The sequence below is a fragment of the Bidens hawaiensis genome, unplaced genomic scaffold (assembly GCF_021521415.1).
Source record: "Bidens hawaiensis isolate Kalapana, Puna unplaced genomic scaffold, B.hawaiensis_p1.1 tig00019923_1, whole genome shotgun sequence".
In the NCBI taxonomy this organism is placed as follows: Eukaryota; Viridiplantae; Streptophyta; class Magnoliopsida; order Asterales; family Asteraceae; genus Bidens; species Bidens hawaiensis.
In genome coordinates, this window is record NW_027493025.1 from 272,385 (window position 1) to 293,150 (window position 20,766).

Here is a 20,766-nt window from a genome sequence, read left to right on the forward strand (position 1 = left end):
TGAACGAAATAAGGTTGAACAACGTGATTTGTTGCGAGGAAAACCCCTTTGATCTTGTTTGGATCAAAGAAAAAAAACCCCGGGTGATGACAACTCGTCAATCACCAATTTATTAATCAAAAAAGGACAAGTGTTTTGGAGATTATGATCAATGTTACAATGAATGCTAGTGTGCAGAGAGGTATGAATTCTGCTCTAGTGTGTGTGAGTACAAGTGAGTTCTAATCAATCGTTATCTCGATGTTTATTAAGTAAATAACAAATAACAACAATTCCTAACTATCCGCCACTCTTCCACAACTCCTCCAACGTTCATTGACCACGTGCTTGGGAGCTTCCAGTTTCGAAGTTTAAGGTAGACTTAGTCATAGAGTCGTTGCTTTTGTTGAATAATAACCTACACACGTGAAACAATTGTTAATAATATCAACTTCTGAGGATCCTTGATCTTGACATGGCTCTGAAATTCTTCAGGAGGATAATTGATCCAGACACATCTTGATAATAATGTCAGTTGCTTCGTCTTCTTCACCTTCTTCTAAGCCGTCCGGCCAATCCTCCGACGACTTCGGGTTGACGGAGATGCAGCCTCAAAATCTTATAGCCAATCCATCCATAGAAATCTGTAAGCTCACAGATCCCAAAATCGATGAGTTCTGTTCATTATTCCCACCTGAAACCGTGTTCCGACCATACGATTCCGGCATCCGATGCGACATTTATTCTCAAATCCGGGTGTGTTTTCCAGCTTGTCCTTTTCTTATCGGCTATCTTTATCCGTTCCCTCCTTTCACACAAAGCTTCTTCGATTCCACTGGCATATCCTTATGCCTATGCTTTGGAGAGTCCTTGGCACCATTGAAAGAATTATTGAAGAGGAAAAAGTTGACTTCGGCCTTCAAGAGTTGTCTCACCTTTATACCCTCACTACCATGGCCCGGCCCGATTCATTCTGAAATCCAAACCTCGACAGCTCCATCCAATTTTAAAATGAATGACGCCTTCTGGAGGAACCAATTCTTCTTTTTAAAACGTGTCTCCATGCCTGGTGGGGCTGATTTACCTTTACAATGGGTCAGAAAGGGTAGGATCCCGGATCCTTAATAAAAACATAGTCCGTGATAACTGATCTAACTTTGAATCTTTTCTCTTTCATTTGTTTGCAGTTGAGAATTTCGCTTCCTTGGGTAGATTACCTGGAACTGGAGAAAAAACAACACGATTCCTTGCCTTGTATTCTGAGGTTAGAACCTTTCAAGCCCGGTTTGTCGAAGCTTTTTGTGAGATTTCCTCAGACTCCGATATGTCAAGTAAGTTTATAATAATTAAAAATAAATAAAATTATATAGAATACTTATCAATTGTTTCAAAAGTTCGCTAGCAAGTTCTCCTTGGAAGACATCAATAGCATGATGACTCCTCAAGATATCAAGAAGGAGGCTTTGAAGGCTGCAACTAGTTCTAAGCCAAAGACTGCAACTACCAGAGCCAAGTCATCCGCTTCCAAAAGAAAGAAGTCCTCCGAGCCTGAAACCCACTTCGATGTGGTCCTCACTGTAAGTATCTCATATCCTGCTGTTTCGAATTTAAGGATCCAATATCCTTCTAATCCTCATTCAACTGATGGTTACAGGCTACGAATGCTTTCAAAGATCATTACGAAAAGATAGTGAACCAAATTGGTGAGAAGCTGTCCGGACTGTGGAATGTTGTGGTAGCCAAGGATAAAGCCTTGATCCAGCTTTCAAAGGATAAAAAGCAGTTAGAGGATCAGTTATCCTTAGCAGAAGCCCAACACCAAGAGAAGGTGAAGCAGGCTACGGAAGAGGCTAAGATGTGGGCTGCTAGGTCAGTATTTCAAGCAATGATTAAGATGGCGATGGAGGCTGGTGATCTTGCTTTTGACAAAACGACCTGGGATGTGAAGAAGTGGAAGATTGCTTTGGCGGCTCTTGGTGGTGAGGATGATGTGGAGATGTCTGAGGACAATGAGGCTGGAACTAGTGGGGTCAAGGATGTGGTGGAAGCCGGTGAAGGAGCGGGTGCTGTGGAAGGCGAGGAAGCAGCTTGAATGGGCGATGAAGGATATAGAAGACAAGGCCCGAGCCCATTTTTTTATGTTGATGTTTTTATGAATAATTGCTATGGTCTGTAACAAACAATAGTAAGTAGGATTTAAGGATCACTGATCCTCAAGAAAATTTTCTAATGCATCCAACGTTTTGTATTTTACAGGACATCAGGACTGGGATGATCATTGGGCGTGGCACTGAACAGGGTGGATTGTACTATGTGGATGAGGTGACTCAAAGTGGTACTGTGATGCTTGCACATGGAACTACAAACAGAGAAGCATGACTTTGGCATAGAAGACGGGGGCACCCGTCCACTGGTAATTTACATCTTTTATTTCCTAAGTTATTTCCTTCAAATAAAACGATAGACTGTGAAACATGTGTTTTAGCCAAAAGCCATAGACAAACATTTAAACCAAGTAATACCAGGGTTGATTTACCGTTTTCTTTGGTTCATTCTGATGTTTGGGGTCCAGCAAATGTCAGTGGTGGCCAAAACTTTCGTTTTTTTTTTGTTATTTGTGGATGATTGTACTCGAATGGTGTGGATTTACCTTCTAAAACACAAATCAGAGGTTTTTGAAAAATTCAGTTTATTTCATACCATGATCCAAACTCAATACAAAACCAATATCCAAATATTACGGTCCGATAATGGAGGTGAATTTGTAAATGCCTCTATGAAAGATTTTTTTCAAAAAAAGGGAATGATTCACCAAACCACCTGCCCTAGACATTCCGAACTGAATGGGGTGGTTGAACGAAAGAACCGCATTTTTCTAGAAATAACACGCGCCCTTATGCTTGAGTCCAACGTCCCTAAATCTTTTTGGCCAGAAGCTCTAGCCACGGCAACCTACTTAATTAACCGATTACCCACCAAGGCCCTCCAATTCAAAACCCTGTTATAAACCTTATCCTCCTTCTTTAAACTCCCCTCAATCCTTACACTCGAACCATGAATCTTTGGTTCAACTGTGTTTGCTCATATACCCAAAGTCGAACGAACCAAGCTTGACCCATGTGCAGAAAAATGTGTCTCCGTTGGCTACGGTGTGAACCAGAAAGGATATCGATGTTACAGTCCAAAACGAGGTACCGTAATTACCACCATGAATTGTGACTTTTTGGAAACAGAATACTTCTATAATAACCAACACCGTGATCAGGGGGAGAGAGAGACACAAATGACACACTAAGTTGGTTAAAGTGGCTTCCTTATTCAAATACATTTGAAGACGAGTCACCTCATACAACAACACAACCACCAAATAGTGCCATCCATTATCCTCCCAACCTGGAGTCCAAGGTAAGTAACTCTCAAACCTCAGAAACAGTTATTATTTCTAACAATGAGGAACATGAGATGACAGTAGAACAGGTTGACACTCCCAAACCCGGTGAAGAAACTCATGAAGAAATAACCGTGGAACATAATGTTGACCAAGAAACAACACAAGAGAAATATGTGCTACCGCCCAGAGCAAACCGAGGTATTCCTCCAAAACGGTACTCTCCAGAAAAAGAGGCTAAACAATCCAAATACCCTATGACAAACATTGCTACAGGGAACCTGTCAAATGAAGCAAAAGCCTTTATTATCTCTCTATGTGCCGAACAAACTCCAAGTACTCTAAAAGAAGCTATGGAGTCAATACATTGGAAAGAGGCCATGGAAACTGAGATGCAAGCACTGAATAAGAATGATACATAGGAGGTGTGCACTCTTCCACCGGGTAAAAAACCCGTTGGATTCCGGTGGGTTTATTCAATTAAGCATAAACCGGATGGAACAATTGAAAGATACAAGGCCCGGCTAGTCGCGAAAAGCTATACACAGACATATGGAATTGATTATTCCGAAACATTCTCTCCGGTTGCTAAGATGGACACGATTAGAATTCTGTTTTCTGTGGCTGCAAATAGAGGTTGGCCTCTTCACCAGTTTGATGTGAAAAATGCATTCCTCCATGGAGAACTAAAAGAAGAAGTATACATGGAAGGACCCCCTGGATTCGTGGGAAACTTTAAGGAACGGGAAGTATGCCGGTTAAAAAAATCTCTTTATGGGTTAAAGCAATCACCTCGTGCTTAGTTTGGAAGATTCACTCTGGCAATGAATAAATATGGGTTTAATCAGAGTAATGCAGATCACACGTTGTTCCTGAAACGGAAAAATGGTCTTATAACATGTCTGATCATATACGTTGATGACATGATAATTACCGGTGATGACAAAGAAGAAATGGAGAAATTAAAAAGAAGCTTGTTTGCAGAATTTGAAATGAAAGACTTGGGAAGGTTAAAGTACTTTCTCGGTATTGAGGTACTAAGGTCAAAAAAGGGTATTTTCATCTGCCAAAAGAAGTTTATTCTTGATCTTCTAGCAGAGACAGGTATGATAGATTGCAATCCGGCAGAAACCCCAATGAGAACAAACCATAAAATCCACATGGAGCCTGAAGCAGATTTAGCAGATAAAGAAAGATATCAAAGACTGGTGGGAAAGTTAATATATTTCTCTCACACACGACCTGATATAGCCTATGTTGTTGGGGTTGTAAGCCAATTCATGCACCAACCCCAAACTGCTCACATGGAGGCGGTCGTGAGGATCATCAGGTACATCAAAGGAACAACGGGCCATGGAGTATTATTTAAACCCAACGGTCATTTAGAAATACAAGCCTATACCGATGTTGACTGGGCCGGAGATGTAGGAGATCGTAGATCCACATCAGGTTACTTTACCTTAGTAGGAGGAAATCTCGTAACTTGGTGGAGTAAGAAGCAGAAAGTTGTAGCTCTTTCTAGTGCGGAAGCCGAATTTAGAGGAATTGCACGAGGAATAAGTGAGGTTTTATCCATAAGAAAGCTCCTAACTGAAATCGGATTTCCCCCAAAGAAAAGCATCAAACTCATGTGTGATAATAAAGCTGGAATTCAAATCTCCGAAAACCCGGTACAACATGATCGGACAAAACATATAGAAGTTGACAGGATCCTTATTAAAGAAAAAATTGAAGCTGGAATCATTGAGCTCTCGTTTGTTCAATCAAAAGATCAACTAGCTGATATACTAACGAAGGCGGTTAACGGGAGAATCTTCAACTTTTGTCGAAGCAAGTTACGTATTGGAAACCCCACTACTCAACTTGAGGGGGAGTGTTGAAAATAATTAAAATAAGAAAAAGATTGTGGGATCAGTCAAACATCATCTCCCGAAATACACACAATCACAACTCGTTTACAGCCATATATGCTTCCTATAATTGTGTTTGTTTCCAATAACGTAAAAGTTATGTATTATATATTGGTATCTTCCCCTCATTGTAAATCATCAGAAAATAATATCAATTCAATGAATTCAATGTCCATGATTTTCAATAGCATGGTTGTATGGTTGTATGGAAAGAAGGGACCAGTGAGAGGATATGGACCAGACCCTTATAATATCTGATAGGATAGGGACCAGGCCCTCATAATATATGTGAATTTATAGGGCGAAAGGATCTTTAAAACGAAGAGATAGTTATGTATGCACAATGTATGTTAAAATAAGAAAGAATGAAAGTTTGAAAGAAATGATGAATGAGTGTATGTATGAAAGAAAGATAAACAGGTTTAGTGTGTAACATGTGTCTCCGGATATGTAAGTACGTGAATGTAATGTATGTTGTCTAATTAACTAGAACTCACTCAGCGTAGATGAATTTTAGTATGCACGCAGGTAAATAGGCTAAGGTAGCTAGCTTGAGGAAGACACATGGCATTGAACTGAAGAGGTTGACATATTGAGAAGAATGTTATGATATTTTATTATAATGCTTAATATCATGTTTTAAGACAAGTGTTAGATCGTTATGATGAGATTTGAATAATATGTAATAAACGGTTGAAGTTTAATGTTTCCGCGAAAGTTTTAATTCACTTTGATGAGATTTGAATAATTATGTAATAAATGGTTGAAGTTTAATGTTTCCGCGAAAGTTTTAATTCACTTTGATATTTGAAACCGTGTTTATGAGTAAATATATCGATAATGTAGGGCACCGGGCTCGACGCCTTACATTGGTGGGGTGGGGTGGGGTGGGGTGGTTTCGAGGGGGTTTTGAAGCCCCAAACGCTCCATCACATATGATCTTAGAGAGCTCCTTAGAACTTTGAAAGTGGTTCAGGGTGTTTATGAATTCCTAGCCAAGTATATTTTTATGAACTTGAAACTAAAACCATCTGGACCCGGGGATCGGTCAACCACACAATCCCAAACCGCCACCTTAATTTTTGAGAAAGAGAAAGGGGCGATAACAGATTTCCATCAGCCGATGGCAAGTGTTTAATGTTGTGACAGTCAAATCAATGGCCTGTGACTAACCTGTTCTTTGAAGTTCATGATCTTCGGACTAGCATACAACCCGTTAGCTTTCGCAGAATATATTATTAGTTTAATAACATAAAAAATGATAAATTTTCTATTTTAAACCAAATTATCCTTCTAATAATATAAGTGAGGAAATGAGAAGAAAAAAAACCCCAAATATCAATATCAAAAGCGCCGAAATGGCAAATGTAAATTCGCTCTTAACTCGAGCACTCCAGAAACTATGCAGCTATAATATAACAACATTCAAAGGTTATAGTAACCACCCAAAAATGGGACAGTCTGGTTACAAAATAATATAAAAGATCTAATCATCATGTCCAATGCATAATCAAAAAACCTGTGCCTTTTGGTTCTTAACTTGTCACTTAACACCATTCCAACTAATTTCCTGGCTGCATTCACCACAAATAGTGGTGTGTCCCGGTTTCACACCTTGACTACTTAAAGTCAACATATGGGCTAAGTTTGTGCAGTTTCGCAGCACAAAGCGGTTCCTAGAACACACTCGAGTGACCAAAGGTGGTTTCTTAGTTGTGGGTTCATCTTGAACCGTTGGTTTTGTGATGTGGACTTGTTCCCATTCTATGCTTTTACGGTAAACTTCCCAAGCCATGTCTTGTTCCTCCTTTGATAGCTTTTCGTCTTCGTTTTCTTGTAGAAGACTCTCATGTTCATGATAATTAGCAATCCATCTGAACCATGAATTAAACACATATTAAATAAAGCAAAAACAAGTAATCATTAAACTTATTAAATTTACCTAGATTGATGTTTTTCAAGTAATGCTTCCATGAATATGTCAGAAGAACCCGTTGAATGATGAGGATCTTTTTGTTTTGAAGGATTTGTTTGCGTGCTTGCCACATTTTGGCTTTCATCATCACCAAAGGCGAAGAGATGTAACATCTCTTCTTTGGATATTGTTCGGTGTACTTGTTGTCTATCAACAACTCTTGCTGATAGGCTCTCCTTAGTGACCTAATTTTTAAAGATCAATGATTGATGAATGTCATTACAAGAATTGGTGGATGTTAAAATATTAATAATCTAACTTTTGACAAAAAAAAGAAAAAAAAAGCAATGTTGGAGATGTATTCAAAAGAGGGGTGTAAATGAGCCAAGTTATTCGAATCGGCTCGCTAAAACCTTGAATCGAGACGAGCTTAAATGAGCTTGAGTTTAAACATAAGCTTGTTTTATGAACGTGACCAAGCTTTACAAATTCAGCTCGAGCTAGTTCGTGTGCCTAAACAAGCCATATAAATTTATGAAATATGTTAAATATATATAATTATATAATACATATTATTATATATAAAAGCATGATCGAAATTGTTGAATAGAATATATTATGTTACATACAAAATATGATTAAAAATATAAAAAAAAATTAAAAATGTATACAAATGATTAAAAATAAATGACTCAGGCTGGCTCATGAGCCTACAAGCCAATTATTAATATATGATTAATATATAATACATTAAATATTGAATTAGCAAGCTCGAGCTTGAAAAACAACTTGAGCTCGAGCTTTAAAAAATAAGAGCTCAAAACGAGCCGAGGCCAAGCTCAGCTCGTTTACACCATTATTCAAAAATCAGATAGTGGAATGAATCTTTCAACCATTTTGACAGGTTTTCATTCTACCTAATTGGCCAGTAAAAGAGCAAAAAAAAAAACAAAATCCCAATTTGACCCGTTTATAAAATTCAGACGCTATTACCTGACGCTTATAAATCTTTTCTTCCATCGTGCCGTGTGCCATTAGACGGTATGCAAAAACCGGTTTTGTTTGTCCGTATCTACAATGTAAAAACGCAGTTAACTTTTATATAAATTTATGTTTTTTTTCTAACGTAACCATTAAATTAATAATTTTATACCTCCAAGCCCGATAAATAGCCTGCAGATCATACGTCGGGTTCCAAGAACCATCAACAATAATAACACGGTTAGCAGCATAAAGGTTAATACCCAAAGATCCCGCTCGGGTCGATATTAACGTGCATTTGACACGTTTATTAGACGGATCATTAAAATTGTCAACCAGTTTCTGTCTCTCGGACCCTTCAGTTTGTCCATCTAGCCTGTTTTACACCAAACCAAAACAAGATTTAAGCAAAGAAGAAAAGACTACACCCCTTGCATCTAATGATATTAACACACCTGTACCAATCTTTTCCCTTTTTCCAACATTTTTGGGCTCTCGCGTTACGGGTCAATTTGGAAATATGGAGTTCGATTAAATCGATTGTGGATAAACTTTGGCTGAAGACGAGTGCTTTATCGCCAATATCAGAGCACAAAGTTAAAATGTCAAGCAGTAAAACCATCTTCCCACTATTTTCAGCATCATAACCATTTTCCTTAACAATATCATCCCACCAATTCTGTACAGCATTAAAAACATGTAACCGCATTACCAAACAAGTACTAATTTTTGTATATGATATTTTTGAAAACACATTTGAGAACTTAAATACCTCCTTGAAAAAGCCATTGGCATTCTTTTTATCTATTTTGTTTCTCGACTTATCTGGAAGGAAAAAAACATAAAAACATTATTTGCATGATGTCAAATTAAGTGTATGTTTATCAAAATGTATATCTTACCTCCATTGGCCATGGTATAGTCCATATTATCATCAGTAGAAGTGTCTTCAAAAGAGCTGTCATGTTTGCTCAAGTCTTTGTCTCTCATCAGTTGCAATATTCCAGGATGATTCCATATCTAACAAGTGTAACCAATATCATTTTAATTGTATAAAGAGGAGAAAATATATAAAAACTAAAAAGCAAAATAATATATAGGCAGCTAAGGGAAATAATGTATAGTGACGAGAAAATGAATGTTCCACTGCAATTTCGAATCACTAGAGAAGTCAAGAATTAGACACTCAATGATTGTACATTTAAATGATTGTAGAAAATATTATTTCTTTTTTAAGTGACGAGTAGGGGTGTAAATGAGCCAAGCCGCTTGTGAGTAACACGATCCCAGCTTGCTAAAAGCTCGAATCAAGCCTAGCTGAAGCCTAAAGGTAATCTTGTTTATAAACCAGCATATGCTTCACTTATCAAACCCGAGCCAGCTCTCAAACGATTCGAGCTTGAAAAACTACTCATGTGTCAACCTCGAGATTAGAAATCAAAGTCAAAAGATGTATTTTTGGTACTAGTCAGGATGTGTTGACCTGAAAAGCTTTTTGTCAAGAATTTTTTTGACTTTTGTATGAATAAATAGTGTGTCGAATTTAACATAGGACTCGTACAATTGTGACCATTTTCAAAAATTTGTAACAGAAAACCTGAACTGACATCTAATAGGGACCAAATGCAAGACAATCTCGCAAACAAATGGAAAAGGTGAAATTTGAGCAAACCACAGGGGCCATCTGGATAACTTACTCTTGTTTTTACAGAAACAAGCGTTGAACCGGCCCATTGATAACCAAACAGGTTAAAACCCACTTATGGATTATAAAAGTAAGTACCTGAGACAATGCTTGATAACCGGCAAAAAAGTTCTTCTGGGTCTTTTCACTAGAAGCCTTTTCTTGAGTGAGCCCATGTACATCAAGAAACCGTTTGTAGAGTAGCCGTTGCATCGCAGAAAGCTTAACAGCGATTACAAATACGGTTTTTGGAGGTAAATCCTTCTTAACAACATTCATGTCCATTCGTTGCACAAATCCTTTTAATTGTTCATAGAGAATGTGAGATCTCTGGTTCATGATTTTGACATCCTTTGATGTGGAATTAGCGTGTTGTCCGTTTTCAATAGGGTTTTGGAAACTGCAAGATATGGAGAGCGTGGTTAGTCATACACATGTAGTTAAGTCAATGTAGCAAAAGACATGTAGGGTAAGTTCAAAAAGCTCGCAGAAAACTAGCTCAACATTGGCTCGTTTTAAACAAGCCGAGCCAAGCCAAGCCCAAGTAAGCTCGGCTCGTTGACTTGCTCGTTAGGCTTGTTTAATATATAATACACACGCACACGCTATAACATAAATTTTATATATTTTTTAAAACGTAAAGTTTTTTATGTATTTTTGAACAGACGATCATTTTTTAACGTAAAATTACATATATTAGATGTGTATGCTAAAGGTATAATTTCTTTTATATATATCAATGTGTAAAATATAATGATAAAAGAGCTATCTCGGAGATCAATTCTTTTAATAAACGATCTCGCTGGATTTGTGGACAAGTCGGCTCGGCTCATTTACACAAATAAATGGTTGGGAAATCTTTCAACCCGATTGACTACTTGACTCAAAAACTATACCCAAATCAACCATCTTTCATGTGCATGAGTTAAAATTACAACCTCCGTAGAAGACAAATAAGGGTTGACAAAGGACTTACCGGTTTCTAAACTCTTGACTGCTGCCAAGAAATCCTTCCCTCACAAAATCAACCATCTGTTTTACCAATAAATCGTGATGACAACAAAACCTTTAAAGCCATTTGCACTTAAAAGACTAGTTAGGAAAAAAGAAAAGAGAATGGTGATAGTTGCTTACACAATAATATTCCATGAGGTTATTCTGAAGAGGTGAACCTGTTAATGCTATCCGCCTCTGGCACTTGACTAGCTTCAAGGCCTGGGTTGTATCAGCCTGCGTGTTTTTAATCATGTGCGCCTCATCACAAACAAGTATATCAGGTCCATCCTGCAATATTTTTGGTACATTGTCAAAATACAAGCTATATTAGCACCAAAAAAACATAGGTTTTTGGTAAAATTTTAACATTTTTTTACTTTATTTTTGAAACTTCGTTACCAGAATACGCAAAGATACGTCATATATGATAACAATAATAATAATATATTTTACAGTATCAACAGTCAAGTTGAGAACCATAACAACTAATCATGTGTTAATTCTCACGTGATCAAGTCCATTCATATGTGATTACTGGTAGAGGTTCATATGAGAACAAAATGAAAGCTCAAGCCACAATAGTACTTTACAATTCACACGTTATTGGACTTGCTCATATATGAATGGGTCCAGGCTATTCACATGTGAACAAATCAAAGAACATGGGATGTTACTCATCGATAATCACATAAAATAAACTTAATCATATGTGAGTTGACCCGTCATTTCTAGAAATATGATATTGGGCAAAGGTGTATAAACTTCACTTTTGATACTACTTACATCAAAATGCTTTTAGTTATGTATGGGAGATCTTGGTGCATTTTTGTGTATCTAAATCTATGCTTTTGTGCAATTTTACATGACTGCATCTGATTACAAGTTAAAAGCTGATGCATCGTCTGGTTTGCAGACAAAACAATCGCGTCTAATTTTTTCTTTGAAAAATCTAGCAATATCTAGCTCATTTTAAAGAGCATAAATACCGAGTTTATGATATAAACTGTGTGAAATTCTGCTCATTTTAATGAGATAACCAGTTCCAAAATGAAGATTAAAGCACCCACTTCGAGTTGGTTAAACATGGACTGATGGAAGTCTGTAAAAATTACCTGAAGAACCGTGCGAAATTCTTTAGCCACATGGCAATCCTTGATATGCCTTCCGAGAGACAAATTACGAAAATTAGTGTACCCAATTAACAACGCACCACCCTTTGCTCTCCACTTCTTTAGTAACTCAAGTCTTCTATCCCTACAAACATCATATCAACAATTTAATATCATTAAAAATAAGTGAAGACAAGAAAACTATGTTTTAAGAGCATGAGCATCATTACTAATAAAATGCCAAAAAAAAAAAAAAAAAACCTTGGAACATCTTCAAGCATGTAGACACGAAGAGGCTTAAATTCGTTCGGACTCCATTTTCTAAACTCATGCCTCCAGTTATGCAAAACGTTTACAGGTGTCACAATCATAACAGCTTTAAGTCCCAAATCCACACATCTTATAGCAGCATACAGAAAAGTTATAACCTGGTAAAACCACCAATTAGTTCAACTTTGTATCTATTTCACCACCAATAGTAATCACTATTCAAGTTTCCTAAATGTAATATATATATATATATATATATAACATTTATGATATCTAGTTATTATTTTGTGAATTTTATTTTCTTCAATATATATTACCTCCTGCATCAAGTTAATTTAAAAAGAGAATCACTAAATAATAACTAGAGATCATAAATGTTTTATTTGTCTCACTTAATTTTATTAAAATTTGAACATTCATAAAACAAAGATTGGAACCCCTAATGAAAGTTGATTTGACTTCAATGGGAGACTTCAAACTTGATTTTTAGTGTGTGATGTCTTCCCTTAATAAACTCACATGTGAGCAGACTAATTCTGATAAATAAATTCTAAGGGCCGAGGGTCTCTCTGGAAGCCACCTCTTTATTCCTTTGGATAGAGGTACGGTGTGCCTACATCCCACCCTCCCCAGACCCTACTTATAGCTTTGCTGTCGGTGGGATTTTACTGGGTATGATTGATTGATTGATTGAAATTCAAGGGCATAAAAAGCTAATTATCATAGTACCTGCAATGTTTTACCTAGACCCATGGTATGTGCAAGAATGCAGCCGAGTCCTTTATCTCCTGACCTAACTTTAGTGATTGACTGTATTATATTTTCCCACATAAATCTTACACCTGCAACCTGCATACAGTTAGTACAGATTATTACAACGTACGTTAAGTATTCATAATAAGTTAAACAAAAAGGAAGAAAAGGAACCTGATGAGATTTCAATTTGGTTGAGATGCTTTGTGGAAGCCTCACAGCCTCCTCATTTTCCTCCCTCACAACATTTACAATATAACCGCTTTGTGCATCACCTAACATATTAAGGGTAGCACCCGTAGATACATTCGCCTTAAAACTTTCATAACTAGCCTTCATTGATTTCAGTGACTTTAAACGCTCAGCTTCTAGTGACTTAAGGCGCTCCTGACGGTCCGACAGTCAGATTAGTAAATTATTAACACATAAAATGACTTCACAATCCTACAACTAAATTATTGTAATATCAATATATGTATGATACCTTTTCGATGGAGATTTTTCTTTTAGTGTCTTCTCCTAATTCGGCATCATCAAGAATTCTACGAATCTTCTTCTTTCGTCTCCTTTTGCTGATGTTTCACAAAGAAGGAAATTATGACCCATAACCCATTTATAAGCAAATGTGTCAATTTGGTGTGTATTGTACATCTAACGATCCAATAGGATAAGCGAGTGAAATGAGCCAAGGTATGGTTAAAAACATCTCAATCTCACTATTAATAATAAATTAAATATCATCAACTTTGTTAAGAGAGGATAACAAAGTGTTTGTGGACCAAATCTGTTTTGACCCGCACAAAAAGTAAGGATACCTAATTGTGACCTTGAAGCCATCAACTGAATTATTAGAGTCGCTATCTGAACTTGAAGATGATGGTGTAAAAGCTTTTTCTAACTGTAAAGTCAAAGGCTGTAGAACACTTGGAGAACAGCAACAGCATTTCCAACTTGAACCAAGTGCTTTTAACATATATTCTTCCCCAAGATTCCTTCTTATACACGAAAAACAAAACAAGTTTGTGCATGACTTGCAATTTACTAAATCCCCAGTATTCCCACACCATCCACATAAACACTCAGCACAATCAGGATCCTGCAATAAAGAACAAAACCCAAGTTATACATTTTCAATCCCAAACGACAAAACAAAAAAGACCGAAACCAAAAGTTTTCAAAAACTCAAAAGAACGAAATTCGATTTGATCCCAAAACCAATCCAAACAGACCAATGCACACCCCGACTAAAAAAACATTACTTTTTTCTTTATATATATACAACTAAAACTTTTTAAATAAACGAGCCGGCTCGAGCTTTTTACAAGCCAGGCTGGAGCTCGACATTTCAGCTCGTAAAGAGCTGAACCCAAGCCAAACCTGGCTAGACTCAACTCTTTTACAGCCTATTCATAACTGCAAATGCCTACCGTTTCTCTCATTCTCTCTTGTAACCGATACTTGCAGTTTCTGCAAACAATCACTTTCAAGGTTGGATGTGTATACACGTCATTAGCGACCTTATCACAAGCCGTACAATGGAACTCATCAGCAGAGTGGTCCCCATCTTCTTGATCAAGATTTTCACTATCACTGGATAAAGAATCAGAGCCATCCACTTCAACAGATTCGACATCAAAATTGTCAGTTTTTACAGTCCCGCCCTTCTTGCTCTCCGACATTTCATCACTGTCAGATGACCGCTTAGTCCCACAAAGACCATTACTATTATGATCTTTCATTTCTGTAGTATTTGATGATTGATATGCAATATTGTTACTAATGTTGTTTTCATCAGTTTCCTTCATATCCTCCTGATTATATTTCAAAAACAAAGAAATGAGTTTGTAATCCATAATGTACAAAACCAAAATTAGATAGAAATAAAAAGAGCACTTAAAAAATATGTATTTTTTCTCATAAAAGTCTATCCGCTTGTTAAATTTGAACAAAAATATAATTATTTTCTACTTATTAATACTAGATTCTAGATGAGTAATACTTGATGAACTTATGTTTTAAAGGAGACAAGTGGAAAGGCAAAGTTCGTTCAATGTTCGTCTTTTCCTTTCCATTTTTCTATCAACAAGTTGATGATAACAAGTAATCTTTCAGAAACAGTATAATAAAAATACATGAGCATGGATGACATAACTTAAAACAAAATAAAATAAAACTAAAAACATATTAAATTGTTATTATAATGTAATTTGTCAAATGATGTTTGCATGATTTCATCCAATCATAACTAAGAGAGATTTAAAAGATATCAACATGTTAAGAGGCATTTTATAATAAGACAAAAAAAGTATGTTGGTTTTTTTATGTGCAAACAATTGTTAAATATAATTTTACCAAAAATAAGACAGATTGTATGTTTGTTTTTTAGGTGCAAAAGACCGTTAAGAAACTTTACGAGAAAGTACACTGGTATTTTCCCATATAGAATATGTGAGAACACACCTGCTTTAACTTCCTCCTGTGTCTCTTTTGATTCAAACGAAGCAGAAGCTTACGTTCAAGATTTACGTCATCTTCTTCTTTAACCTGTCAATGCCGTTGGCAATACATATATTTAAGCTAGTATCCCCGCTGTTTATAATGTCTAGATGGTCAAATGTGATAAATTAAATTGTTGAATAACTAATATAGCCAACAATATCTACCTTTCTGAAGTTCTTGTGATCTTCAGACTGGTATAATTCTCTCTCTGTCGCAATAGCATCAGCAACTAATGGGTCACTCAAATTGTCATCAATCTCCTCCACCTATACACAATATAAAAATCATAATACCATATTATAATCGAAAGAATATAGGCTTTTCATTAAATATTTTACCTCATCTACACCAGGAAAGTTGAGTCCCAATTCCTTAGCTTGTTGGGGCGTACTGGCCAAGTATACTGAAGCCCAGTTTTTGCTTCCAAATGCAGTACTGGTTGATGAAGAACATAGTTTATTGAAAGATGACCAGTCTAGATTGCGTTTGGTCTCTTTATCTTCTTCAGGAGCAAGACGTTTCCCAAGAAACCCACTAGCGCCTTCTTCTAGAAGCTTACCATGATGTCTGTCAGAAAAAACAATGCATAAATGAAAGCTTACACAACTCCTAATATTGTAGTTTGAAAGGTGGCAGTTTCCATTCAGTTACTTATGAATGAACCGATTCGGGTTGTGCTTTTTATCTTGAACGGATCGAACACGTAGAATGTCATCCAAACTGAAGTTTTAATGCATAAGACCTCATAAATCATTTTTACTAAAACAATAGACTACTTTCAAAATAATCTATAACTTTTGCAATTACATTTGACAAGCTAACTATTTACGTAAAAATAATAGCATATTTTGATAAAGTGTTCTGGGTCAACCATTTGACCCAAACGAGTTAGACCAATAATCCATCAGTCCACTTTTTTCATCTCTAATTATTAGTAGCGGTGTGAACGAGCCAAGCCGCTAGTGAGCTACTTGAGATCGACTAGCTAAAAGCCCGAATCAACCAAAGCTTAAACGCCCGAACTTCGCTTATAGAGCTGGAGAAGGCTCACGAGCCAAAACAATAATTATAAACAGATATAAAGAATATGATATAGTGATAATAAATAGTAAACGAGCCGAACTCGAACTTTATGTAAAGCTCGAAGCATGCTCGAATTGGCTTGTTTAGACTCCTGATATTAGTTATTTTGTAGTAACACAAGCTACCTTCTAACAGGCCTGTGAGTTTTCAGATACTTTTCAGCATCTGCAATTGACTCAGTAACACCACCGGTGACCTGTGATCCAACCCAGTGAGTCCTATTTTTCCATGCTTCTGTACAGCATCCATTTGGTGCCTGGCTTTCTATCCACTTATAAAGACTCGGGAGTTCAATTCCCGCACCATCAAGTTGCTCCTGCACAATAAGCATATTGTAAGAACCAACAGGCATAATATAAAATATGCACTTAAATAAGTGAAGAAGCAGACCAACAAGTGTGCGCTCTCGGTTTCAAGGTCATCGAGCTCGTATTCCCATTTTTCTCTGAGAGCTAGCATTTCATCAGCAACAGCATTATCAAGCTATCGAAGAAAAGAGAAGGAACAACTTTATTAATCATTAAGTTTGAAATTTAAGGTGTTTTGTTTATTTTGAGAGGATAACACTAACGTACAGCTTCCCCTTCAAGAGATTGTGATAGCTCTTCTCGCACTTCAACTTCCACTTTTGCTAGTGACTCGTCTTCAAGTGCTTCTTGTGCCTCTGCAGCCTGTAGCAACACAGCAATTGTGAATCCAAATAAAAAAGGGAAAATGACTAAGAAATTATAGGTTAATACCATAAATTCCCAACATAATGTCTCAGTCAGCACAAAAAAGTAAGGGTAACATGGACGATGGATAACAATAAAACGGGTTGTTTTTCATTGCGGGTCTCACAAATTTGTCCATTTAGTATGTAAAAAAAAACATCATCATGCCAACAACATAAATCATCAAATTTAGACATCGAAGATGTATGCATTAAAATACACTTCGATCAATTTTGACCCGTTTCGCGTTTATCTGCATTTTACTATTGGCGCGTTTGAGATTTCTATTAACCAGACTTAACAAATTCATAAGTAAATGAACCAAATTTGTCCACCTTTAAAAAGATGCAAAGATAAATCAATACCTTGCTCTCAACTGTTAAGAGCTCAGCAATTAGACCTTCAATGTCTTCATCCGTAAGAGATGCCTGCAAAAGAACAAAACCACAACAGCTCAAACTTGACAATCAAAACACATGTAATTCATAATTTTGTCCATTCAAGTATGAATAAATGTTCGACTTGCCTCGGGATGTACCTCACCATCCTGACCAGGCGTCAATGATTCGTCGCTGTCGCTATCATTGATAAAAGAGTCACTTGATGAACTGCCAATATCTTCTTCTTTCACCTCACATTTATCAACCTCCATCAATGATAAAAATTAAATACAATGATACTTTCCTAACCTGCAGCTTTACCATAATCCATCAGAAAACCTAAAACAATATATCATACTACATCACATCCTCATACATGCAACACTAGGTCAAACAGAAAACCGAAAAATCAAAGTTACTGAAAAAATCAAATGTAACTGATTTCATGCATAACTGGCATTAATTATGCAAATCAAGGACTAATGAGCAATAACAAATATGTTGGATTGTCTAACATATCTCGATGATAATAACAAATATCCAATCCTCCACTGCATTCTAATTTAGATTTCAAAACCTACGGCATATGGAACAATCTGCCATTAATGCAGCCTACTCAATCGATAACAAGAATATCATTAAACCTAAAATCCACAGCATAATCAAGTCAAAAGTTGAAAACGGACAGTTAGAAAGATCTAAAAACCTTTTTAACCTGCAACTTTTACCTAAATCCATAAACAATTTATTATAATGCATCAGATCCTCATACATCACATGCAACACTAGGTCAAACAAAAAAACAGATATTTAATATGATTGATAAACCTAGCCAGAAGTCTAGAACAGTTGCAACAAATCATCAATTACATTTGTTTTACATAAAATGTAACTGATTTTATTCGTAACTGACACTAATTCCGAAGATCAAGGAGTAATGAGCAATAACAGATTGTTAGATAGTTAGATTATTGTTAACTCGCAAAATTCAAAACATATTTAAATGTTAATATCAAACCTCCAATCCTCCATTACGCTCGTATTCAGATTTTAAAACCTCCGGCAGACGAAACGGTCTGCCTTTAATGTAACGTACTCAACCGATCACAAACACATCATTACATAATCAAATCGAAAGTTGAAAATGAACAATTAGAAAGATCCAACCTTTTTAACTTGCAATTTTACCTAAATCCACAAAAAATATATTATAATACACCAGATCCTCAAACATGCAACACTATCAAGAACGAATTGATGTAACTCACCAAAACGAACAATAAAACTCGAAAACCCTAATTCGGCCGCATCTTCTGTTTACGTAATGTCTAACCATATATAACTCGGTTTATATAGACTAACCCTAACTTGCTAGCCAAGAGATTACCAAGTTTAGTATAGAAAACATAACCAACTATGACCTACTTGCCAATATTGGTCCATCAAGTTCACCAACTTGCAGCTTGGAGTCCGAAATTACCAACACACTAGGTCGAGCAGATAACCCGATAATCAACATGACTATATAACCTAGCCAAAACAGTTGCTTCAAATCATCAGTTACATGTGTTTTACATAAAATGTAATTGATTTTATGTGTAATTGACGCTAATTCTGAAATCAAGAAGTAATGAACACTAACAGATTGTTAGATAGTTGTATCATCGTAAACATGCCAAAAATCTAAACATACGTAGATGATAATATTAAATATCCAATCCTCACATTCTAATTTATATTTCAAAACCTGCAGCATACAGAACAATCTACCATTAGTGCAACATACTCAATCGATCAAAAACACATCATTAGACCTAAAATCCACAACATAATCAAATCAAAAGTTGAAAGCAAAAAATTAAAAAGAATGAAATACCTATTTATCCTGCAATTTTTGTGAAACGGCTAAATCCATCAGAAAACATAAACAGTATAATATAATACATCAAACCCCCATACATGCAACACTCAATCAAACAGAATACCTAAAAATCAACGTTACGATAAAACCAAATGTAACTGATTTCATACATATAACTGGCATTAATCCTAAAAATGAGCAATAACAGATTGCCAGATAGTTAGGTTATCGTAAACACACACAAAAATCTAAACGTAATATCAAATATCCAATCCTCCACTCCAATCCAATTCAGATTTCAAAAAACGGAAGAATCTACCTTTAATGCAACGTACTCTATCAATCACAAACACATCATTAAACCTAAAATCCGCAACATAATGAAACCAAAAGTTGAAAACAAACAGTTAGAAAACTCAAAATACGTAATTAGCCTGCAACTTTACCTAAATTCATAAACAATATATTATAATGCATCCCATCCTCGTGCATGCAACACAAGGTCAAACGATAATTAGCATGATTATAAAAAAAAACCCTAGCCAGATCAGTTGCATCAAATCATCAGTTACATATGTTTTACATATATAAACAGTACGTAACTAACGCTTATAACAGATATAGTTAAAGAGACAATACTGTAAGCATATCTGAACCATAATATCAAACATCCAATCCTCCATTACATTCAAATTTATATTTATATTTCAAAAGCATCTAGCTTCAAACCAAAACCTAAAATCAGCAGCATAATCAAATCATAGAAAGATCATTGACGGTTACTTTTACGTTGGTTGGATTGTGGATGTTGTGAACGCAATTGCAGCAGCAGAGCAGTGTGTGATTGATCCGGTACGTAGTGTGATCGTGGGAGGGAGGTTTAAATAGCTGCTTGCTGATACAATTTCCCCCCTTTTTTGCGTCTTTATTTGATTTTATAATTTAGAGGGACGGAGGGAGGGTTTGCAATTTCCCCTTTAATTAATTGTATATATAATAACTAGCTTTAAAGTCACGGAATGATCTAAAAAATAAAATTACAAATAAAAAAATATATAATTTATATAAAAAGAAATGTATTATATTTATGCTTGTATCAATTTATGTGCACATAAATTGATCTTATTTATATCACAAAATGTTCTTTTCAAATAAAATAAAAATAATATGCACGTGTAAAAACATACCCGAGAACATTTCATCTATTGGAAATTTCATTCTCAGTATCTGAACGTTTCATCCTTA

At 36.0% G+C, this 20,766-nt stretch overlaps 1 protein-coding gene across 1 annotated transcript; it reads right to left on the reverse strand.

Moving 5' to 3' along the window:
* Window positions 1-6,788: 6,788 nt before the first annotated feature.
* On the reverse strand, window positions 6,789-17,932 carry LOC143559511 (protein CHROMATIN REMODELING 20-like). Its single transcript, XM_077048054.1, has 24 exons — window positions 17,819-17,932; window positions 17,646-17,708; window positions 17,143-17,238; window positions 16,958-17,050; window positions 16,693-16,883; window positions 15,823-16,051; window positions 15,649-15,750; window positions 15,446-15,529; window positions 14,413-14,796; window positions 13,801-14,081; window positions 13,471-13,557; window positions 13,160-13,382; window positions 12,962-13,081; window positions 12,224-12,390; window positions 11,966-12,107; window positions 10,992-11,141; window positions 10,834-10,889; window positions 9,957-10,257; window positions 9,076-9,193; window positions 8,946-8,998; window positions 8,629-8,852; window positions 8,346-8,549; window positions 8,186-8,264; window positions 6,789-7,437 (listed from the first exon to the last, which is right to left on the reverse strand). The coding sequence occupies exons 1-24, from the start codon at window positions 17,930-17,932 to the stop codon at window positions 7,216-7,218; spliced, it is 3,783 nt and encodes a 1,260-aa protein (XP_076904169.1). The 3' UTR covers window positions 6,789-7,215.
* Between the last annotated feature and the right edge of the window lie 2,834 nt (window positions 17,933-20,766).

Excerpts from the sequence above, each read along its gene's own strand:
- LOC143559511 (XM_077048054.1), bottom strand. The coding sequence starts at position 17,932 with ATGGAGGTTGATAAATGTGAGGTGAAAGAAGAAGATATTGGCAGTTCA. Across the intron at positions 12,391-12,961 it reads GTCTAGGTAAAACATTGCAG|GTTATAACTTTTCTGTATGC; the intron begins GTACTATGATAA and ends TGGTTTTACCAG. Across the intron at positions 8,853-8,945 it reads CCAATGGCTTTTTCAAGGAG|AATTGGTGGGATGATATTGT; the intron begins GTATTTAAGTTC and ends AATGCTGTACAG.